General features: G+C 48.6%; 1 protein-coding gene across 2 annotated transcripts in view; it reads left to right on the top strand.

Moving 5' to 3' along the window:
- Positions 1-15,049, top strand: part of BLK (BLK proto-oncogene, Src family tyrosine kinase) — a 37,973-nt gene extending 22,924 nt beyond the window's left edge. For both annotated transcript variants that reach the window (XM_068410743.1, XM_068410819.1), the window contains 7 exons: positions 2,454-2,603; positions 3,110-3,262; positions 4,170-4,349; positions 4,906-4,982; positions 10,846-10,996; positions 14,328-14,459; positions 14,841-15,049. In XM_068410743.1, the coding sequence (XP_068266844.1) occupies positions 2,454-2,603; positions 3,110-3,262; positions 4,170-4,349; positions 4,906-4,982; positions 10,846-10,996; positions 14,328-14,459; positions 14,841-15,049 (1,052 nt within the window). The remainder of the gene's footprint in view (positions 1-2,453; positions 2,604-3,109; positions 3,263-4,169; positions 4,350-4,905; positions 4,983-10,845; positions 10,997-14,327; positions 14,460-14,840) is intronic.
- Positions 15,050-24,602: the final 9,553 nt, after the last annotated feature.

Here is a 24,602-nt window from a genome sequence, read left to right as displayed (position 1 = left end):
ACAGGGAGAGCTCTATCACACTCACTCCAGCAAACTAAACTCTGACTTGGGGTGAAATACAGTCATTAGCTCTAATGACAGGATATGTATTAATGCTGGTAGCAGGCAGTTGGTAGGTTGGCCTGGAGGATGCCCAGAGCCCCTGTCACTGCTGCATGATGCGTATCACTGGTTTGAAAGATGCAGGAGGGTTTAAAGGGTCAGCGGGGTCTGGAGAAGAGGTCCTGCAGGAGAGCAGGCATTTTGGGTGCAACCACGTTGACAAACAGATCAGGTCTCCTCTGCTGACTCTCAGCCCGCAGGCACCCACTGGCACACATGTTAGTCATTAATTCCTGTGCTCCCTTCTGCAAGGCTGTCTGTCGTCAGTGCAACTGGATTCACACTACGTTTGGCTCCTTCCTCTAGCAGGCTTTGCTTTGTAAAAATCCTACACATACCCTAAGCCATGTCCCGGGCATGCAAAGCACCCTCTGCGACTCGTGCCATATAAGCCCAACTCTGATGGGCTGCAGCCTGGCCTCCACATTATTTCAATCACTTTGGAATTAAAATAACATCATCTTCATCAACAACAATAATAGAAGGTCATGATAATAATGATAATGATGATTATAATAATAATAATGTTAATGATAATTGCTATTTAGGGCCACTAAGGTAGTACAAAGGAGCCAGAGGAGGTCTGGAGCCAAGTACTAGGGAGTGTGAATGTGGCTAATCCACTCTAGCAGGACTTGTGCCAAGCACTGTGGACACAAGCCCTAGTAACACCTCTCTGCACCTGCCAGGGACCTTTGGTAAGTGAGACATGGACTGAAAAAATGAACCATTCCTTTGCCCTTCCCTTGAGTTTTTTGTTGCCCTGTTGAAGATGCTGGAGGGCTGTTTCTTAGAGGTTCAGCTGCAGGAGTGATAGAGCCTAAAGGGCTTCCCAAGTCTGTCTTCTGCTTGACATTCATGGAGAAGGAGAATTTCAGAAGAGCATCCTCTGTTGAGAAAGAGCCCACCACGCCAAGGCTGTGTGCTTCCAGTCTTGAAGTTCCCTGGCTCTGCATTTAAACCAGCAGGTCTTCCATGAACATTATGCTACCATATCTCATAGTCTGGTCTCTGCAGAAAGGGAGTCCCCCCCCAAAACAAGTGCTAGCACTTAGAAAAATTTTAGACTTTCCCAAATCCTGCTTGTAAAGACTTATAATCACTTCAAAAGAGCAAATATCCACAGAGGTGGTTTTCTTTTGCTACTTTTTAAAAATGGAAATGGTTTCCAGCCACAGTGTAGGGAACTGCTGGTGCTGCGATGGAGAAACACCAGCTAGTGAGTGTTATATGTTAGTAAACTTTCCCCTCACATGCAGGATTAGGGTTTTGGAGTCACTGTGGAAGGCACCACTTCTGCTTATGATCCTACATGACAGATACATACTTTGTAACATATATAGCTTTGCCTTTTCAGACATTAAAAAAGGCAGCCTATCAACCCGGGTGACGTGTTAGGCTTTTTACAGCCCAGCAGGCTTGTAACAACTTACTCCGGAAATATGATCCAGACAAAGGGAAAAAAAAACATTGCTAAGTTGTATTGAAATTAACACCGACATAGACTGGAAGTTGCTGCTCTGTAGCAACATCTAGTGATGTTTTTGTGTGCAAAACGTAACCTCGTGGTTTAGATTATAAACCCATTGTAGGGAAAGAATAGCAGGTTGGGGTGGTAGATTGTTGAGTGGCTCCCTTGAGGTCAGAAGGCACCTGAATCTAGACGTGAATCTAGATGTGGTTTAGCCACAGTCAAAAGTTTATGGCTGAACAAGACAATTCTCCTGAATCCCCTTTCTCTACCTCCTTCTGTACCTCCCAACTGAACCACTGACCTTGGCACAAGGGTTATAGGGGATAAGAGGGACATGGGGACCTTGAATAATGCTGACAAGGGACACATATCTCTTGGCCTTGTCTCTCCCACTAACTGAAATTCTGGTTGTGCTGGTGGGGTGGTTCAGCTCCTTGCCAGTCCCGTGTTTGTACAAACTGGTGAGACTGCAGTCACTTGTTTTGTCCAGATGAGATGGTGGGGTTAAGAGAGCTCAGACGGGAGATGTGGAGCTCTGCGAAGACCATCGTGACCTAAGGAGTGCCTGATTGCTCTGGCTGGAGACACGCTATTGATTGACATATTGCTTCCTTGGGGCTGTTGGCCACGGCATAGGCAGGTGTTAACCAAGCCTTGACAGGCGCAATTAAGCTCTGATGAACGTTTATCCTCTTCACTTGCCTTGGAGAGAGGGAAGTTTGTAGCTTTGCAGTCTGGTGGGACTTGCCCTGAGGAGGCATCAGCAAGGGCTGGGGAAGGTGTCTGCAGCTGTAGGCAGCTGAGGAAAGAGGAGGTAGCTGGTCCCTGAGTAGGGTGCTGCTTGTCCTCACAGTTCCTTCTTCTGCTCATTCTCCAGGTGCCTATTCCTTGTCCGTGAGAGACAGCGATTCTGCTCACGGGGACATCATCAAACACTACAGAATCCGCTCCTTAGATGGCGGGGGGTACTACATCTCCCCCAGAATGACTTTCTCCAGCCTGCCAGAGCTAATCCATCATTACAGCCGTAAGCTGATTGCCTTCTGTAATGGGTTTGTCTCCTAGCAGAGGGTGGGCATGTGGGCAGAGGGAAGATGGGCTTACTAGCCGTCACCATCACTCCATCCACTCTCATGGGTCAGGTGTGCTTCTCCAAGCAGAACTTGGGCACTCACGTTCCATCTTTCATCCTAGAGCATTGTGAGGGTGAGCTCTGCCTACAGCCCTATAACCAGGGAGTTTCTCCCACCAGGAAGGGAAAGAGATGAATGCTGAAAAGATATGCAGGCAGGATGCTTGGGAAGCAGGGTTTGGGCTTGCTGGGCAGGAGAATTTTCTCCTCTGTGGCTCCCTCTGAGCTTCTTCCTTTCATTGGGTCCATTCTGGGTGCCTTGATCCCTGTGGCTGAAAAATTTGAGTGGTTGTGGGGGTTTCTCATGGGCTAAATTTTTCCTGGCATGTGTATATGGAGGAGTATGGGGCTGGAAGTTCAGCCCATCCCATTGAGCTGTCCTGTGCTTTGTCCTCACACAGAGAAGGGGGATGGCCTGTGCCAGCGGCTCACAGCTCCCTGTATATCCCTGGTTCCCCAGAGACCCTGGGCACAGGACGAATGGGAGATCCCACGGGAGTCTCTGAAGCTTGTGAAGAAACTTGGCAGTGGGCAGTTTGGGGAAGTGTGGATGGGTAAGTATAATTCCCCCCATTCCAGGAAAGAAATAAATAAACAGAGGAGATGGAAAGCCCTCTTTCTCTAAGACAAGACTAGTCTGGGAGTGAGGATACTAAAGTATGAACACATATTTATGGGTACACAAACAGCAGTAGATGCCTTACTCCTGGGAAGGACCAGAGGGGTTGTGTTTGCACAGATCAGTGGTTGAGCATGTGTTTCACAGGCTACATGCATGTGAGAAATGTTGAAGTAACTATATACTCATCTCCTTGAAACATGCTTTTGTTGTTCCTGGGAATCCTGAGCATGGCTGTACGTTCCTAAGTTACACACAGCAGGGTACCTGTGACACTATCCCACTTTTTCGGCTTCCCTGTTCCACTTTCTAACCCAGATCTGAATCCCTCATGCTTTCCTGCCCACTGCTAATCAGTGGAAGGGGAAGTGGGGTGAGCTCAGCTTCCTTTGCTGTCCTCTTTGTGGTTGCCTGTTGCCTTGACGATTGAGATTGTGGACAGGACCAGACTGAGTCAACGTCCTGACTGCAGACTCCTGGCTTTCTTGATGGTGTTTGGATTGTTTGAGAACTCAGATGGTGGGAGGCCATGGGGGTTTCACCCAGAAAGAATCTTGCAGGGCTGGGAGGACTGCATGAGGATGCGCTCATTGCATGGGCATCCACCACCCAGAGCAGGGAAGATCCCTGATGAAGCCACATGGACTGACAGTTGTGCCGTCTCTCTCCCTTCTCCTCTCATACCTGCTCATTTCTGAGAGCTTACTGGCAGTGAGATTTTCCATTTGTTTCTTGTTGGGAGACTGAAAGCTGTTCCACAAGCTCTTCTGCTCCTCGTTGCATGGCCTGATAAAGCCCATAGAGAGGCCAAAATTCCTCAATGCATCATTATCTCTCTGCAGGCTATTACAAGAACAACATCAAGGTGGCTGTGAAGACCATGAAGGAGGGCAGCATGGATCCTGATGCCTTCTTGGCAGAGGCAAACTTGATGAAGAGGCTCCAGCATAACAAACTGGTTCGGCTCTATGCAGTAGTCACCAAGCAGCCAATCTATATTGTGACAGAGTACATGGCCAATGGTAAAGAGCCTCATGGAGCTTTTTTGTTGGGTTTCTGCTAAATCAGGTCAACAAGCCAGCTGGCAATCTCATCATAAGGAGGGTGGGGAGGGGGGCATTATACCAAATCTGTAAGCAGAAGGACTAAGTGATCCAGAAGTTTGTTTCCAGTACTAGAACGGACTTTCTGGGTGATGAAATCCTGCCTCTTGTGGTCTCATATTTCACAAGCTACTTCACAAGATGGTGATGCTCCATTTGAAGGGTATTTAAAGTTCTCATCTCCACTGTTCCTACTAGAAGGTTGTTTCAGATTTTTACTCTCCTCATGGTGAAATTGTCCTTTCTTTTGACCCTCTTTTCTATAAGGCTCTGAGCGAAGAGTGTCTGCAAAATAGAGGGGCAAAATGGGCTGCATTTGGGAACTTTCCTGACAAAAGATGCTCCAGGGGACACCCACTGTGGTTGCCCAAATTTTCTTTAGGAGGCAAGCAGACTTGTTGCATTATTCAGAGAAGCATCAGGGAAAGAAAAGGTATAAACTTATTCAAAAGAGTTACAGCAGTCTCTTTTGCAGGGTGTTTGCTGGATTACTTGAAGACGGAGGAAGGAAGCCAACTGAATCTCCCCAAACTCATTGATATGTCTGCTCAGGTTAGTGAACAGCCTCTAGGAAACGGACTCAAGCCCGTGATTTGTTATTGCCTCAGTGAAATTCTTGCAAGTCTGAAGTCTGTCAGAGCATCGACTTCACGGAGAAAAACAGCACCTCCTGGTGTGCTCTCTTAGGGTTTCTCTCTCAGCCCTCTTGTGCTCATGTGCATGTCAGCTCAGCAGTGCTCTGCTGTCCTTAGGTCAGCCTCTGGGAAACTTAGCGCAGTGCTAGAGAACTGGGGCTTGTTTTTTGGTTTTCGGGTTTGTTTTTTTTTTTGTTTTGTTTTTTTCTGGCTTGCTGAGCAGGAAATAATTGTGTTTGTCTTTCTACCAGAAGAGTCTCAACAAAGAGACTTTCAGTGTAGAGACATGCTGGCTTTCAGCAGTTCTTCCCTTCTGATGATTAAGCACAAAGGATGTTCTGACCATCAAATGTGGGAATATTGCTCCTTTTGAGAACAAGCTTTTGCATTTGTAGGGTTTTTTTTCCCTCTAAGCATCCCCAGGCTGTAAATGTTAGCAGTTGCAGCTGCACCATAACATTTTAGTCCAGAAATGCATCTAAACTCAGACAGGTCAAAGTCAGGGAAACCGAGATCCAGAGTGGCAACCTCTTGGCAACAAGTTGTACATGAAGGATGAGATTGGTGAAATCACTCCACTTTGGTCCTAGACAGACAGAGTTTGGGTCACCCAGAGCAGAGTTAGGCTAATTTTGGAAATATTGGAAAAAAGCCATGAAGCATCATTGCCACAGCTGAATACAGCTGTATTGATGTGCAGGTCTGGGATTTACCCATGAGATCACTCAGCCTCTCTGGGTCAAAGTGAGCCTGAGCAAACACCGTGTAAAGGCTGGCCACAGAGATGTTTTATAATGTATTAAAAACTGGAGAATCTTAATATTTCACAGAATCACAGAATCACACAGAATCACAGAATGTTAGGGATTGGAAGGGACCTCGAAAGATCATCTAGTCCAATCCCCCTGCCGGGGCAGGATTGCCTAGACCATATCACACAGGAACGCATCCAGGCGGGTTTTGAATGTCTCCAGAGAAGGAGACTCCACAACCTCTCTGGGCAGCCTGTTCCAGTGTTCAGTCACCCTTACAGTAAAGAAGTTTTTCCTCATATTTATGTGGAACCTCCTGTGTTCCAGCTTGCACCCATTGCCCCTTGTCCTGTCAAGGGATGTCACTGAGAAGAGCCTGGCTTCATCCTCTTGACACTTGCCCTTTACATATTTATAAACATTAATGAGGTCACCCCTCAGTCTCCTCTTCTCTAAGCTAAAGAGACCCAGCTCCCTCAGCCTCTCCTCATAAGGGAGATGTTCCACTCCCTTAATCATCTTCGTGGCTCTGCACTGGACTCTCTCTAGCAGTTCCCTGTCCTTCCTGAACTGAGGGGCCCAGAACTGGACACAATACTCCAGATGCGGCCTCACCAGGGCAGAGTAGAGGGGGAGGAGAACCTCTCTTGACCTGCTAACCACACCCCTTCTAATCCACCCCAGGATGCCATTGGCCTTCTTGGCCACAAGGGCACACTGCTGGCTCCTGGTCATCCTGTTGTCCACTAGGACCCCCAGGTCCCTTTCCCCTACGCTGCTCTCCAACAGGTCTGCCCCCAACTTGTACTGGTACATGGGGTTGTTCTTGCCCAGATGCAGGACTCTACACTTGCCCTTGTTATATTTCATTAAATTTCTCCCCGCCCAACTCTCCAGCCTGTCTAGGTCCCTCTGAATGGCTGCGCAGCCTTCCGGCACATCAGCCACTCCTCCCAGTTTGGTGTCATCAGCGAACTTGCTGACAGCGCACTCTATTCCCTCATCCAAGTCATTAATGAATATATTGAATAGAACTGGTCCCAGAACCGACCCTTGCGGAACTCCGCTAGACACAGACCTCCAACTGGACTCTGTCCCGCTGACCACTACTCTCTGGCTTCTTTCCTTCAGCCAGTTTACAATCCACCTCACTACCCGATCATCCAGACCACACTTCCCCCGTTTAGCTGCGAGGATGCTGTGGGAGACTGTGTCAAACGCTTTACTGAAATCAAGATAGACCACATCCACAGCTTTACCATCATCTATCCACCGGGTAACATCCTCATAAAAGGCTATCAAGTTGGTTGAGCAAGACTTCCCCTTGGTGAAGCCATGCTGAGTGCCCCTAATGATCCCCCTATCCTTGATGTGCCTAGAGACAGCACCAAGAACAAGTTGCTCCATCACCTTTCCGGGGATGGAGGTGAGGCTGACCGGTCTATAGTTACCCGGGTCCTCCTTCCTGCCCTTTTTGAAGACTGGAGTGACATTCGCTTTCCTCCAGTCCTCAGGCACCTCTCCCGTTGCCCACGACTTAGCAAAGATGATGGAGAGTGGCCTAGCAATGACTTCCGCCAGCTCCCTCAGCACCCGCGGGTGCATCCCATCAGGGCCCATGGATTTATGGACGTCCAGGTTGCTTAATTGGTCCCTGACCCAGCCCTCATCTATCAAGACAGATTCCTCCTCTATCCTGACTTCTTCTGAGGCCTCAGGGGTCCGGGGCTCCTCAGGACAGCCTCCAACAGTATAGACAGAGACAAAGAAGGCATTCAGTAACTCCGCCTTCTTTTTATCCTCTGTCTCCAGGACCCCCACCTCATTCATCAGTGGGCCTACATTGCCTCTAGTGTTGGCTTTACCTGCAATGTATTTGAAGAAGCCCTTTCTGTTGTCCTTGACCTCTCTTGCAAGGTTTAATTCCAAGGAGGCCTTAGCTTTCCTAGTTGCCTCCCTACATCCTCTGACAACAGACTTATATTCCTCCCAAGTGGCCAGCCCCTCCTTCCACGATCTGTACACCCTCTTCTTCCACTTGAGTTTGCCCAGCAGTTCCCTGTTCAACCATGCAGGTCTCCTGGTACCCTTCCTTGACTTCCTACCTGTTGGGATGCTCTGATCTTGAGCTCGGAAGAAGCAGTCCTTGAATGCTAACCAACTATCTTGGGCCCCCTTACCTTCTAGTACCCTGTCCCATGGGATTTCCCCCAGCAATTGCTTGAAAAGGCCAAAGTTGGCCCTCCTGAAGTTCAGGGTTGCGATTCTGCTAGCTATTTGAGCAAATATTATATGATAGCGAAAGATTTTCCTTCTTGCTTTAACCAGGAGGAAAATATTTAAGTACTTTAAAACACTGTCCCCATCTGTAATTTTTATTTTGAACATGTTTCAGTGCTTCCCTCTTCAATACTGATAAATCATCTGTATCTGCAGCTTTATCTTTGTTGTGTGTGAGAGGTTATGGGGCCAACCGCGTCCTCCCTGTGTAGTATCTTTAATTTCTTCCTTCCTTTCCTCCTTCTCTCTTTACCTCCCCACTTCCTTCCCTCCCTTTTTCATTCTTTCATTCTGTCTCTTGAAAGGTATAACCTGTGGTTTGTTTTAAATTCCTGACGATAACCAAAATGGTCCAAATTCATCCATATTACAGAGCCCTTGGGTTTGGTGGGAGCATTACTCCAGAAATTGGCTTGATGCTTTTCTATGCAAGAGGATAGTGCCGTAGCCAGAGCAATCTGCACTCAGCTATAGTCACAGGGGTGACCCAGAGCAAAGCTTGGTCAACATTATACCCAGCTTTGAGGCAGGGCCAGCAGAAGCTGTGAGTATTCATGCATTTATTTAAAACAACATTTTTTTTTGCATTGAGCATGTGGAATAACGAAGCATTTCCAGGCAGATATGTGGAAGCATCTGGGAAGAGGTCAGTGATCTTGTCTGTCCCAGGTGTGAGGGTGGTATATGTCTGACAACACACTGGCTGCAGGAACCCTTGGGAGAAACCCATCCCAGGGCAACTCATGCACCCAAACCTCCTCTCTGAGTTCAGGGTCAAAGTCTTGAATACAATCACATGGCACGGCCTGAGCTGGCCAAAAGCCCATCCACTACAATGGTCAAACGGTCCCCACAGTGGGCACCATCACTGGGGTTGCGCAAGTGTACGTGGGTGCCACCTCTCCATGGGCACCTGGAAGCACTCACCCACCCTGCACATCCTTCTCGCATTCCTCCATGCTCTTTGCAGAGTCCTGTACCGCACACTGCTTCCAGGACCAGGGTAGTCAAACACAGCCCAAGCCCACACACCCCAGCAATGTAATACCCCACAGAAGCCACCTGCAGCACGTGAGGTAGGAAGGAGTTTACCCATCCTTCAAGACATGGGCGTCAATCGGAAAGACAGTTTTCATCACTCCCACTCCCGCCCTGGCACCACCTCCCCAGGGCAGGGATTCAAACACTCACTGGGTAGCTCTGGGGAGGAGGAAAAGGGCAGTCTCTCAAGCTATTTTGCAATCTGTTCATCTGCGGTGTTGGGATGACATCACGGCCCAACAGACACACAAACCTCTTGAGCGCAATTTTGGATCCAGTAGCATCCGTCGGAGTTAAAATTAGAAAACTCTGAGCTGATGCACTTGATCCTGTGGTCAGTCTCGAGGGTACATGCTCGAAAGCACGCTGGGCTGGAACGAGCCCATCGCTGGGTACTATCTCATTAACATCAGGACAGGAAATTACATCAGTTCTTCCATTTTCCACTGCAGCAAACAGCACTTGCGCTGAAGGGGTGTTGACACAGGTTAGAAACGCAGCATTGGAAAGTATGTGTTAGTATCCTGTTTAAAACCACATGTAAGTCGAGATGCTGATATGAATCTGTATGGAGTGGAAAATTGCTCTGCCCTCACCCACAAGCGCATAAAAGCTTTAATAGGTACTACCAGGGGTTAGCAGGGGTTGCGTGCATCCACTCCCTCCTGAGAAATGCCTAACCTAAATCTGAGACTCGACTGATTGATAGAGCAACTTTGCAATCTCTTTTTTTCTATGTCCCCCAGCACTCAGCAATAAAAGATGGCTGCCATCATTTACAGGGGCTCATTACACACCAGGCACTGCTCCTTGCTCCAAGGAGCTAATCAGTGAAAGATGATCTTGGGAGCAAGAACCTCCCAAAGTAAATTTTGGAGGTGGTTGAAGAAAGCATCGTGTGCCAAGGACAAGGGATTTGTCCAGGGATATACTCTTTATCCCAGTCTTATTTCTATGGATATCTGGGTCTTCTGCTCTAATGTATCTTGTAGGTATCAGAAGGGAACTATGTTGTGTCCTGGGTCCTAGTCTGGATCCAGCAACAGGAAAAGAAAACATCAGTCTCAGTTTTATCATGGAGGGATCTCCAGAGGTCTCCTTCCCATCCCAAAGCAGACCAGTGAGGGAGAACAGAGGTGGTTGCTGAAGAACATCTGGTTGTCCTAGATTTGGACTTTGCTACTGTGACTGAGGGACGGACAAGTTCTTTGAGGTTTTTTAATTTTTTTAATTCACTTTTTAAATCTGGAGTGTTTGTGATTAAATTCCCAACTAGAAAGGAGAGTCTTGTGGCAGAAACTGGGAATCCAGTGATGTGGCTTCAGGTTTGCTTCAACTTTCTTCATCTCGCTGCAGACACGACCCACAGCTATAACTTCTGAGCAAAACAGAGAGTGATGCTTCAGTTCTGCTTGACTTGGCTGCTTAAAGCTTTTGGAGGCTGGATGCCTGCTGGTAGAGCTGCACATACGCACACGTACATGGGCAGTATCTATTTATGCACATTTGTATCTGTCTACCTGTTTATCTGTCTGTTGATCTGTCCATCCATCCATCCATTCATGGAGCATGTATGCATGTCCATGCACATGGAGGCATGTGAGCAACCCTATATGCATGGTGCGCATTTATAAAGTTGTGTAAGATGCAGGCAAGCTAGCTTATTGTCTTGTGGAGGTGACTGATGGACTCTTCCTCCTCTCCTAGGTGGCAGAGGGAATGGCGTACATCGAGCGAATGAACTCCATCCACCGCGACTTGAGAGCCGCCAACATCCTCGTCTCAGAGACGCTCTGCTGCAAAATTGCTGATTTTGGCCTGGCCAGGATCATCGAGAACGAATACTTGGCACAGGAAGGTGGGTGTCATTCCCAGCATTGCCTCACCAACACATTTCCATTATCTCCAATCCTCCTGCCACACAGACGTGCCAAGATACGGGGTGTCCAAGGGCGGGGCTGGGACCAGTCACGGGACACCACTGCCGATGGCGTGAGACCAGAGCCACCATTGCTGCCGTTGTCAGCACCCAGGCAGCAGGGCAGAGCAAGCAAGAGAGCCAAAAATGGGGTACCCAGGAGAGACAGCAGGACTTGGAGACAATAAAGAGTAAGTGAGGTTTACAGAGGGAAATGGGAAGAAATTCTTTTGGCACTGTGTGTGGGGGTCCTGCTGAATCTCAGGTTGTGTTACTGGGGAAATTTGACCTCTACTAATGAAACCTGCTGCCTGCGCCTACGTGTTCACAGTGAGTCAGTCCAAAGGGAAGGAAATAGCAGTGTAATTCAGTCACCGCACGCCACGGGACTGCAGAGGGGAGCTGGAGCCACGAGTCTGAACCTAAAGGCAGTTTCCAGTTGTCCCAGGCAGACCAAGCCCAGATCAGATCAGGTTCCTTCAATAATAGAGAGGCAACTTCCAAAATATGGGACAGGGTTTGCAACTTGCTAGGGGTTTCTTATGGGAACAGAGTACCTTGAGCATCTAAAACAAAACAAAAAACCCCCAAAAAACCCATACAAAACCCAACATCCCCCACATTAATGTTAAATCTCCTTATGATTCCACCTGGAAAGCTAAGTCCCTTGCTGAGGCTGAGTATCTGAACTGGTGTTGGACAGGAGAGCATGGCCATGAGAGGTGACAACTGGTTTGGTTGATGCCAAGGTCTGTCTATGGCCATTTGACAGGGTTAAGTCAAATTCCTCTGGTGGCAGTTTTTTCTCTGTACTTTGAGGTCAATTACGAGATCATGTCACTCAGATTTCAAAGAGTATTTATAGAGCACCAGGGAAACAAGCAGAAAGGATGGATGGTCTAGTTGACATGGTGGTGTCAGGGCAATGGTTGGACTCGATGATCCCGGAGGTCTCTTCCAGCCTGACTGATTCTGTGAAATAAAACAATAAGGTCTGGCATGAGTGCCACCTACCAGAAGATTTTCAAATTTTGGAAATCTGTCTGCTTCTGGAGTTGGGATGAAGCTAAAATTCCCCATAAAAATACTCTGGGGAAAGGAAATTGAATAGATTTGTTGTTGTTGTTGTTATAAGGTAGGAAACCCTTCTTTCAATTTGCTGTCCCAAAATACTTTATGATACAAATTATACTCATTTCAACATGTAAAACTATTTCAAAGTAGTAAAAGCTCGCAAATGTAATTTGTGAAATGTCCTGAAGCGGTGCTGTGAGATCACCACAATTTTTTAAGGCAGTTTTTATCCTTAAGAGAAGTTTTGGTGAAATCAGTACAAATCTGTTAATATACCCGAAGGAGCTACATTTTCAGTGGAAAATAGTTCTTATCAGCACTTTTCCAGCTAGCTTTAATCTGAAATAACAACTGCCCTTCTATTTAGTTTGACAAGTTTGAGGTTGCAGTGAAGTGGGAGTCGGCCTCTTCTCTAAGGCAACTAGCGATAGGACAAGAAGACATAGCCTCAAGCTTTGCCAGAGGAGGTTCAGGTTGGACATTAGGAAGCATTTCTTCTGAGCAAGGGTCATTAGCCATTGGAAGGGGCTGCCCAGGGAGGTGGTGGAGTCACCATCTCTGGAGGTGTTTAAGAAAAGACTGGACATGGCACTTAGTGCCATGGTCTAGTTGACATGGTGGTGTCAGGGCAACGGTTGGACTCGATGATCCCAGAGGTCTCTTCCAACCTGGTTGATTCTGTGGTTCTGTGATTCTGAAATTTTCACTTCATAGGCTGCATTTCCGAGCCTCGACAGTCTACCCGGTCAGAATATGATGTGCAAGAACAAAGACACTTATTTTATACACTGCAGTTGGGCTTTCAGTCGTGAAAGGATATATACAAATAAAAATGTAGTTTCCTCTGCAGTCTTTAACACATTCAGTTCCTACTTATCAAGGTGTTTTGGGGTTTTTGGTTTTTTTTTTTTGGCCTTAGCTAAACTGAAATTGCAATCTTATAGTCACTGCTGTCCTCAGCGTGTGAAACAAGATCTTGGTGGACAAAATAAAATGGGAATTTTTTTTTGTTTTAATATACATATGCAGCTTTAAGAACTGGAGAATTTATATTTGCTGTACCGTTGATGCACTTTTGCTAAAAACAGCCCCTTCCAGTGAGTGATTTTATACAGAATAAAATCCTACCTTTGTCGTCCTCTAATAAAGCTACTTGAGACATTGATTTTAAATAGCACAGACAGATAGTTTGGTCTACAGAAACCGACTGATTTCCCATGGCAGGTTGCTACATAAAGAGCAATGGGTCTCTCACGAGAGCTTCTTGATGCCCAAGGGCTGTGACAGGAACTGCTCGCTCCCAGAATCGCACCCGTGGTGTGCACGGCGCTGGCCCATGCTACCATTCCTGGCTCCATCCCTGAGATCCCATTGCTAAACACACAAGAGGTGCAAAGGTGTAAAAAGACTACTAACTTCATCAGTAAAATAGTTTATCATAGAACCACGGAATCACAGACTGGTTTGGGTTGGAAGGGACCTTAAAGACCATCTAGTTCCAACCCCCCTGCCACGGGCAGGGACACCTTCCACCAGACCAGGTTGCTCCAAGCCCCATCCAACCTGGCCTTGAACACTGCCAGGGAGGGGGCAGCCACAGCTTCTCTGGGCAACCTGGACCAGTGTCTCACCACCCTCACAGGAAAGAATTTCTTCCTAAGATCTCATCTATATCTCCCCTCTTTCAGTTTAAAACCATTCCCCCTCGTCCTGTCACTCCATGCCCTTGTAAAAAGCCCCTCTCCTGCTTTCCTGTAGGCCCTCCAGGTACTGGAAGGCTGCTAGAAGGTCTCCCTGGAGCCTTCTCTTCTCTAAAGTTTTTTTAATATGCATATTATCGGTTACCTAAGGCATGAAGTTTTTTGATAATTTGGCCTCCATATATCAGTATCTATGGATGTTTATAAGCATATACAGATGAAAAAGTCTTTTAAGACAAAATGGCCTTGATTGATTGCACTGGAAAAAGAACGAAGAAAGGCAAAGAGGTGCCAGGTAGAAATGACCTTTTTATAAAAGCAGGAGGTAGGTAGCGATTACCTTCCTCTGGCCTTGTCTCCATAACTCCACAGTACCATCAGTAAGTCCCATCGCAGGCCCCTGATGCAGTTTTTGGGGAACCCCTTGCCCATGCCTGTGGGAGCAGAGGGAGTCGCTGTACCTCCACGTGCTATTTCCCTTTGCTTCCTCTGGACAGGTGCCAAATTCCCCATCAAATGGACAGCGCCGGAGGCCATTAACTTTGGAGTTTTCACCATCAAATCTGACGTGTGGTCCTTCGGGATCCTCCTGACAGAAATCATAACCTACGGCAGGATCCCTTACCCAGGTACGGCGTGCTGCGAACATGGCATGAGAGCACATCAACTTCAAAGCATCTAGTGCTGCTTTATGCTTTGGAGACACATGTGCAAGTGTGCACACATGTGCCTAGACACACAGCCCTGTTTCTTCATGCTGGGTTTCCTCCTCTAGGCTCCCATGAGCCTCAGTTACCCCTGTGCTAGGAAAAACTTACAGAGGGGAATTGGCGAAGGGGCAGAGGGATGGAGTGGGGAGCACAACCCTGAAGAAGGCTTGGTGGCCAGATATGGCCCAGCATTGTGGTCCCTTATGCCCCTCCAGCCCTACCTGGATGTGAGCTATGGGGAGCACTGAGTTTCACCCCCAGGGTGATGAATATCTCCTGTTGAGCTGTGTTTCCCTCCAGGGATGACCAACCCCGAGGTGATTCGCAACCTGGAGCGGGGCTACCGCATGCCCTGCCCAGACATGTGCCCTGGTGAACTCTACAACGTCATCCTGAAATGCTGGCGAAACAAGCCTGAGGAACGCCCGACCTTTGAGTACCTGCAATCAGTCCTCGAGGACTTTTACACTGCCACGGAGAAGCAGTATGAGCCAGAGCCTCTGCAGTAAGCCATGGTGCCACCAGCACCTGAGGACAGGTCTGGAGGAAAGCCACCATCCCACACAGCCCGGCGATGGCTCGTTTCAAGCCTTTCCCTTTCTCCTGTGTGCCACCACGATGCATTTGGAGATAGTGAACAAGGAGGGACATGAGGGAGGTGGATGCTGCCAGCTCTGTGGTTATCATGGATAATAAAGAGGTGGCTGAGAGCTGGCACAGCTCCTTCCCCATCTGCCTTAGAGGTCTGTACCCACTTTGCAGACACCGCCTCTGCCACAAAGGACAGCAGACTCCTTTGTGACCCACACGGAGAAAGAAAAACCCCTCAGCCCTGCAACTGCAGCCCTGGGAAGAGATGACCATGGCTGGGGTGGTGGTATGGGGGGTGCACAATCTCTCCTCCCCTTCGGATGCCGCTGCCGGCAATACTACAACCCCCTTCATGCCAAAGGCAAGGGTGGGAACGTGTCCTGTCTGCATGTCCTTGGGCCACGCCAAGCCCCCAAGCTCTGGAGCAATCTCTCCAGGTGGTGCCACCCCCCTGCCCCAAGTCAATAATAAAGAACTGGATATGACCATTTCACGTTTCTTTATTTGGGTGTCAGAGCAAGAACGGGCCCCTGTGCTCCCCGTGTGCACCTCCAGCCCATGCAGGAGAAGGGGAGAGGCCATGGGGCTCCCCGGGCAGCTCGGGGTGATGCTGGGGTGGTACCCGGGAGGGAAGGGGGGATGCCCGGGGTGCAGCCCACCGACCGCCGGAGCTTGCGGCCCTGGAGCCCGGAGGCAGGAGAGATGTTCGTGGTGTGGCCACGAGATGTCCCTCCTGCCCCGCGGATCTGGGTGGCTCCTGACACCCACCTGGTGAGGGGAATTAAAAATGTATATATTAAAATATCTCAAAAATACAAAATACCCTCCCTGCTTTGCTGAGCCTTTCACTGCAGAAGCTCTTGATGCAGAGTCAGTGCATCATGCCAGCCCCATGGAAGGTCCTGCTCCATGCCCAGCACCAGGAGGGTCCAGATGCCCTTTCCCTGCTCTGTGGTGCATCTCTGACCCACAGCTCAGGTGGGGATGTCCACATTAGGCTGCAGGGTGTTCTCCCATCAGCAGTTGCTCTGGGTTGGGGAGTGGAAGATGGAGAAACGAGGCACAGGTGGCACACTAAAGGGGTGTTGGGACCACAGAAGTGAGCACCAGGCTGTGACCCAGGTGGTCTCCCCTTTAGGTTATGATGCTGAGCAGCATTTCTCCAGAGTGTTTGGTCTGCTGTTTTCTACTTCATGAACCAGATTTTGAGTCCTTCCGTAAAGGGTGCTTTTCATGGTGTAACAAGGATTCTACAGAAAGAAACAGCAGAGATGTCCCCTGTGTGCCAGAAAAAATACTTGACCATCACCAACATGTGACACAGAGTTAGCTGTGCATGCCACTGCTACAAGAGACCCTAGAGGGGAAAAGGAGTGGGAAAATTCATAACAAATCTGTAGGGACAACTGGGCTATCGGCAACTACATTCAGTCCAAGGCCTCAATCTTCAGTGCCATGATGCCCCTGTCTGTCGCCTGTGATGAGACAAAATCCCCCACTGTGATGCCAGCATCACTTCCCAGGTGTTCCTGACAGGGCAACATTGCTTGTGTCAACATGAACAGCACTTTGGTCGTCTTCGAATGCTGTTCATCCTTCCTTTGCAGACCCACAACTGGGAGAAAGAACATGTGGGGACTGGTTTAGTATTTACATAAGGCCGAAGTCTCTGGAGATGGCTGGTTTGCACAGCTTGGAAATGTCCTGCATCCTCAGGAGGGAAGGAGGCTTTAATAACAGAAAATAGGTGTCCCAGCCACAGGAGGCAGGGAACTGGTTGAGATGATAGAGCCTCAGAAATCCTAGATCTAGTGGAGACACCCTAGGGTGTCCAGGATGTTTTCACTGGGCTGGTGGATAGGGGTCTATGGGAGACATGCACTCCTCTAGCAGCTGGAGCTGGATGGGAAACCTCGGGATGTGGAAAAGAGCATCAGACACCTGTATTCAGGAGGTGGGATTCCCCCTGGACATCCCCAAAGTGTCCAAACCTGGACATGAATCAACCTCTGGTGTCTCAGAGATCTTATGCCACCCATAACACATCTGATCTGCAACTGCTTTCCACAGCAGACCTGTGGGCAGCTTCACTCCTTGTGGAAAAAGATGAAGTTTCCTCCCAAGCATTTCTGTAAGCCATCAGAAGCCACCCTCCAATTCAGCATGAACAGCTGGGGAGCAGCCATGTGGCCAGGGCCTGGACATGGTTAGACAGATCTCTTCATCAAATCATCAGCAACCCTCATCCATTCATCTCCATCTTCACAACCTGGTTCCTGGGCCCCATGAACGCAGTGCTAATAGGTCCTAGCACTACTTTAAGATGGAACAAGCTTGGTCCACTTGTTTCATGGTTCCAAGGGACAAGGTGTATGTGCTACAACTATAGAAAGCCAGTTTTAAACAAGAAGTATTTATTAGTCATTTGTTCAATAATTTCACCGGAGTTGAAGAAACAGTCTTTCCCCCTGCTTGAACTCCAGCTTGGTCTTTCACATTTACGAGGAATCCATGCAGAACTAGGAGATTTCTATTAATGAGATGACACCCTGCAAATAAATACAGATTAAAGATATATGACGCCTTGGCTGTAAATACTTTATTGAACTGAAAACTGTGGATCATTTGTGCTGGAACAAACCAGGAAGAAGAGTTACAGGGTTTCTGCTACGCGCTTGTGCATTGCATTATCACCCAAGGCCAAAGAGTCAAGTATTGTAGCTCAGTTTAGAAAGGAAGTGGATATTTTTATCGCCAATAGCAACACGTGGCTGAGCCCATGGTGAACACAACAAAGAGACTGTAAGCTGTGCCTCCTCTGCACTGGACACTATAACCTTTTTTATTCATGCTGCACAAACATTTGTTGAATTTTGTACCCTGCCACGCCTGTGATCAATGGACGCGGCAGGCACTCAGCTGGCTCCACAGTCACATGTGCTTCCACCACGAAGCCATTGCAGAAGCCACTGGCAACTCTTGCTTTGCTTAGGGAAGTGGGTCTAGGGGCTGTGCCACCAACTTGGGTCTCTCCCCATAAGCAGCCATGGTTTTACTCAACAGCCACCCAAACCACTGTGAAATGGACCCCACAGCTCCACCACAGCAGAGGTGATTCAATTGGAGAGAAAAGGACTGCAGCCAGTCTGCATCCTGGACATGTACATCAGGGACCTCAGTCAAAAATCGAGGGGAGAAGTGGGATGCTGTCTCCCATGACCTCCAGCCCAGGAGGCAACTGTACTCCAGGGGACCAGGATGTCTCAGATGACCCCAGCAAGCTCTGCAAGGGCCACTTCACCCCCATACCTACCTGGCAGCCTAAGGGATGTCTCTTCACCATGGGTGAGCTCCAGCCAGAGGCTCACAGGACAGTCTCAGAGCAGGGAGAAAGGTGATAAAAGCAATCCAGGCTCTCCCTTTCCGTTTATGATTCTTGAGTGATCTGCAGCAGGGACCCCATCACTCGCACAAACAGCTCAGTTACAAGGACCGTGTGAAGGGCATGTTGTTTATTTTATGCAAGCATCAGGCTGTGCAAGGTGTTTTACAAGATAAGAGGCAATTCCTGCTGTAGACAGAGTATGAACACTCTGAATGGCCCAGACAAAGATTAAAAGGGGTACCTAATAATATGTATCTTGCACAACAACCCAGAAAGTCCTTTCATTTCTTCCTCAGGTGCCAGGTGATCTTTCCAAAGACCACTGCGATGGTCTTTCCAATTCTCATAAAGACCCAGATGTCTGTTATCGGTCTTTGGTACTACTTTCCCATGCAGCCTCGGTCCTGTCACTTCATCCCCATCCTCTGTCTGAAAGTTCCTCTGTGCAGGTAATGTCTGATCTTCTGTTGGTGTTGAGTTCATCTGCACTAACACCCTGTTTTCAAGTGGTTTGAGGCGCTGGAGGGAAGGTTTCTGTGGTATTTCTCAGTCCTCCACCTAGCAGATGTGGAAATAAGTCTGTAGCTGCAGCGTAAAACCTTCTCTGGGCAATAGCAGTGCACTGTGACAACTCAACAAAGCAGAGGAAATCAGGTGGCTTCTCTGATGTGTACTGAGGTGTGAGCTACAGATGATGCTTTTCCCATAACCCAGGCATTCATAGCAATGTGGATTTTCTCGTGTCCAACAAAAGATTAAGCAGAGCATACGCTATAGGCATTCCTGAAAGTCTTTAGGAAGCTGGGCTAAAATCAGAGCAGGACAAGATTAGCCAAGATTAGCCAAGATGGAAGAGCAGAGGTGGGAGAAGGAAGAGGAGGGAGCTCATGGTCATACCCAGGGGATAAAGATGTAGGGCTTCTCAAGGAAGGCTCCCCTATCCACTTCTTTCTCCCCACAGAATCACAGAATCAATCAGGTTGGAAGAGACCTCTGGGATCATCAAGTCCAACCATTGTCTTGACACCACCATGTCAACTAGACCATGGCACTAAGTGTCATGTCCAGCCTTTTCTTAAACACCTCCAGAGATGGTGACTCCACAACCGCCCTGGGCAGCCCGTTGCAGTGTTTAATGACCCTTTCTGAGAAGAAATGCTTCCTAATGTCCAACCTGAACCTCCTCATGCTGTGTTAACACCCTAAACTGTCTGAGTCTGGCTCATACCGCAACCCTATGTGTGCAGGACTCAGCCAGCGCAGGGGTGAAGAAGAAAAGTCCGTTACATTTCCAGATCTCTGGCTAATGGGGGAGCTGGTACCCTTTTTGGCAAGGAAGGTGCCCAGCAGAGACAGGTTTGCATCTACTTTAACAGGCTGCAGCTGGACACTAGAGCTGTGAGGTGGGTTTGGGAGGCTGGTGTAAAGCAAAAGCAAAGCAGCGATGTACCGAAGTCATGACCTGGGAAACAAGCCTTTGCCAATGCCACCCCTTGCTAGGCTTTTGTTTGGTCCTGAGCGGAGCGGCATTGGCAGGCACAGCCTCTCCAACAGTGCACGCCGGCATGTGCCATGAGCTCAGGACCTTTCCCGGGGTGATAAAGAGCCTGGCACCCTGAGGATCCACATGTCCCCACCCAATCCGTGCAGGACAGGGTGCCTGGAGCTTGCCACACTGCCACCAAAAAATGAGGCAGGGCCTCCAAGGAAGGGAGGTGGTGGAGAGCCTTGCTCTGGTTTACCTTCACCCACATGGCAGAGCAAATATCCCCTGGCAAATACTGCAGGGCAAACAAGGGCATCAATGTCCTGCCAGGCTGAGCTCTGGTCTCCAAGCTGCTCCACCAAAGGGAGCAATGGCCACTTTTTTTCCAGAACGGCCCTCTCTCTGACCAGGCAGCTACCTAGCCAAGTGCTTACAGACAAGAGAGACTTCATCTGGCTTGCTTCTCCAGGAAGAAGTCTTGGTTCAGAGCATCCTCAAGGGCTGGTGAAGATCCAGGTTGGGTCTGAAAAGTGTGGTTGGCCATCCCTGAGCACCGCCTAACCGAAGGAGGGGTTGGGGCCATGTGTCACAGCCAGGTTGTGTGCGTGGCGAAGAGCAGATGTACGTTACTGATGTGAAGCGGAAACAGAGTCCCCAGCAAATCTGCCCAAGGAAAGGCCCCTCCATCCCCACCGGCTGCTCAGTGCAACATCCCATCTCTGCCAGCAGCCAGAAAAGCCCTCCATGGATAACGAGGCTCAAGGGGAGCATTTTCTCTATACAGTCAGGGCCCATAGCTGCTCCAGAGAGGTTTGTGGGATGTGTCAAAGATTCCCTTCAGTCCTGCTGAGTTGCAGGCAGGAGGGCTGGAGCTGCTTCTGAGCAATTGCCCACCCCTCAATGATTTGAGTCAGGTGTTACAACACCATCCCTGGCTCGGAAAGTCTCTAAATTCCTGATTTTCTTGTTCTGCTCTCCCAGGGCTTTTGACACATGTTTTCCCTGTTCTGTCCATGGCATCTGCAATTGCCCACTGCTGGAGACAGGCTTTGCTGTGACCTGCCATGGGTGCTCTTTGTCTAGGTTGCTTCCAGACCTCCTTTCTCCAGAGTTTCCTTCCCCACCAATCTGTTCAAGGTCACTCCCAGTTAAAATTAGCAGCTTATTCAGCATCTGAGAGAAGGGACAGCCAGCTTCCCTGATCTGCTCATGATCCTGGGAGCTGGTGTCAGAGGATCCAGCTCTGACTCCCCTTGGAGGTGAGGGAACCTGTGCTTGCCATCTTCGCAGTCATAAGCAAAGGACTTGCAGCCAGCTCACCCTCTCTGCCTTAAAGCTGAGCTCCAGTTCTGGGCCAGCAAAGCAGGAGGAAGGAGCATCTCCCTGGAGCCTCCAGTTCCCACCACCATCCTCTGAATGCCAGATGTCACCCTCATTGTACCCAAGCCAGATGTTTTACTGGTCATACTGGTCATAATTGGCTATGTGATAGCAAGAGAGTTCCCTCAGCCTTTCAAATCTATATTTAACTCGTCCTCACCTGATCCCTCTTCCTGGCCTTCTTATCTTTTTTTCCTTTTTTTCCAGAGCAGGCTGAAGCCACAGGGTGGAGATAGCAGAAAGGCAGCCATGGCAGGCTGATGGGAGTTTTTCTGTGGCCAGTCCCCTGCCCTGGGCTGGGGATGCTCAGGGGTGTGATATCTGGTCCACCAGGAAAGGGCACAGCTCATAAAGGGAATCAGGGTCTTGATCCCAGCCCAGAGAAATACCCCTGGCATGGTGCAGCAGTAACAGTCACAAAGCTTGTCCCTCTTGCAACATACGCACCAAAATTTGGTCCCAAGGAGGAAGAGCATCCTTGACTCCCTGATGTACCAGTCAGGGCGTCTCCTTCAGACTGAACTCAACCCTGAACTGGAACATCAGTGCATGAGACAATGTGGGCAACAGAGTGACGGCAGAAAAAAATGAAATCACCTGCACTTCAATAGGGGGAAAGAATGACCTTTGCACTGGGCATCTGTGAATGAAAATCCCTGTGGTGGCACTGCTTGAGAGAGGATATTCTTCAAGAATAGAAGTATCTCTATGATTAGGAAGAAGCCAACAAAAACTGCTGTAACACTCAAGCCTTTCCTTATCACTACATGCCACCTGAAAATATCTGGACAAAACCAAGTTTTTTCACAGAGAAAATATGCTCACTTGAATTGAAGCTGTCAGGTAGACTTGGGATCGACAAACAGCCACAAAAGAGGCATAGGAGAGATTCATACCACAAAAGCTAGGGGTTTGGTGGACTTCCTGGGGCAAAAGGTGGATATTTGGAATGCTAAATGCCCAGCCTAGTGGTTAGTGCCTTGGAGAACAGCTGTTGGGGTGAAAATCCTGTGCTACAAATCTCCTACACAAAGGGGAAGAGCTGGAAAGGATGAGGTTAAGAGAAGCTGTCTTGGACTAGGAGAACATCATCATCTGGGTCTAGAGAGCAGGGCTTTGGGGACATGGTTCCTCTGAACCTTTGTCCTTCTGGCAGCACTGCTGAACCCCATATCACCTGGGTTCTGACCACTCAGTGAGGGAGGAAAGTGTCTCTTGCTGTAGCCCTGATTCCCTGTCCAGAAGGGTGAAGATCGCAGAGGTGCTACGCTCCTGTGAACTTCAAGAAAATGGGCAGCTGAAGAGAGAGTCCATGGATGTCTTCTCTGAGGGGAAGTCTGTAGCATGAACACAGTCCTTATTACAGGAGCTGAAAGAGATGTTATGAATGCCCTGGAGGCAGAAAAACTTCAGATTGGAGGATGCATCTTATTAGACAACAAATAATCCAACTGCAAGGACCCCCACACTGAATACAATTCATTCACCCACATTTCCCAAAACACCTCATTTGGATGGAAAACTTACTGGGTCTCAGGAGAACCATGAAAACATTCCCAAAATCTCAAAAATACTGAGACAGTAGGGAAAAAAAATGCTTCTCCAAGTCTTCTCTCTGTACCTTGAACCACTATGTGACCCCGTGGCCTACCTACAACAAAATCCCTTACAAAGCCTTGGAGAGCAACTGTTTTATTTCAGTCTCTGGTCTTGTCTTGCAGCTTTCATTCTGGCTTTTCCTTCCCAAAGATGCCACTCTTTTGAGGAAATTTTTCATGGTGAGGTGCAAAACGGAGATCCCTGGGAACAAGTCAAGGTGCTGAGTCATTTTGGCAGCCAAGCCTGGACAATGCGGGCTTCAGGATGGGATACCTTGCTTAGCTCTCATGTTGATACTCAACTCGGGTATTAACAATATGCCTTTCTTTTGGCCTCATAAGGGCCTGAAACATTATTTCTTCTGGATTTAGGCATTGTGGTGGTCATCACTTCTCCATCAAGGGCCAGCAGGCAGTAACAGGAAGGTGACATACAATTACCAGCTGACAGTGAAGTCTTCGAAGGAGAAATGCAATAAGTGTGATGATAAGGAGAGTCACACTCTGAGGAAGGTTCAGTGCATGTAGGTTTCAGGCAGTTCATGTGGACTCACTTACCCAGAAATGGGAGCTATAGCCATATTGCTGTCTGGGAGTGAGGACACCTAGTCTGGACCTATCTGCTACCACTGGCATTTGATGCTCACATCCCTCCATCCCTCTCTGTGTGACATTAACAAGGGACTGCAGTCAGCTTTCGGAGTTTTCCTGGAGTTTGAGTGTCTGCCTGGGGACTCTGTTAAATAACAGAGGAACGACTCCAGATCAGGAATTTCGGTGTATTTCCAAGTGGAGAGTGGCATGTAGGAACCCAGCCCAGAGCTGAGCTCACACATTTTATTTGGGAAGAAACCCTTGCAAGAAAGATCTGGCCTGGCCTCCAGGTTACCCTCTGCTAAGGACTAGCAATGTGATGTGAGCAACAACAGACCTTCTTCCAACTGAGCCCTACGTGCATGGCCTGTTGCTGTACCCTGACCCACAAGCTAGGGGTCTCAACCAGGACCTCAGCTCACCCATAGGGATCTATTAGGAAGGAGCTATACGGGGCAGTGCCCATGGCTAAGGGTATATCCCCCTTGTGAAGAACAAAGGCAGAGCATAGAGCACCTACAAGCCATAGGGATAAGCCTTGACTGGGGCACATGCTCTTGCAAGCAGAGGGATGTTCAGCTGCTCTGAACAGGTAAATGACAGAGCCTTTGCCCTACATTTTCTTATCCAGATGAGACCTTCAGAGCAACTGGCCTGTCCTGTCCAGGAGTTAAGAAATTAATATCACAAGAAGCCCTTCTGCACTTGAAATTGGACCCTGCCCTACAGCAAGTGTCTGCTCTAACCTTCCTTCTCTACCACACCTTGCCTTTGCCATCTTCATCTAATGACCTTTACCTTTGCCACCTTCAACCAAGGACCTCGAGGGCCTTTCTTCTACAGGACAAACACTGCTAGAGATGTTCTGGGTGGTGTTGACTCTGCAGTACCTTAAACTTTTGAGCCCACTCATTACAGCTGTGCTGGCAAACAAAAAAAGTACCTGCCCTATCCTCTGACCCTGAGGCCAGCTGGCCTGGTATGGCCACATCCACAATATTAAATTCTCTAAGCCTCCAGAACAATGT

This window comes from Nyctibius grandis, chromosome 1, assembly GCF_013368605.1.
Source record: "Nyctibius grandis isolate bNycGra1 chromosome 1, bNycGra1.pri, whole genome shotgun sequence".
Classification (NCBI taxonomy): domain Eukaryota; kingdom Metazoa; phylum Chordata; class Aves; order Nyctibiiformes; family Nyctibiidae; genus Nyctibius; species Nyctibius grandis.
This window is presented reverse-complemented; position numbering and strand designations above follow the sequence as displayed.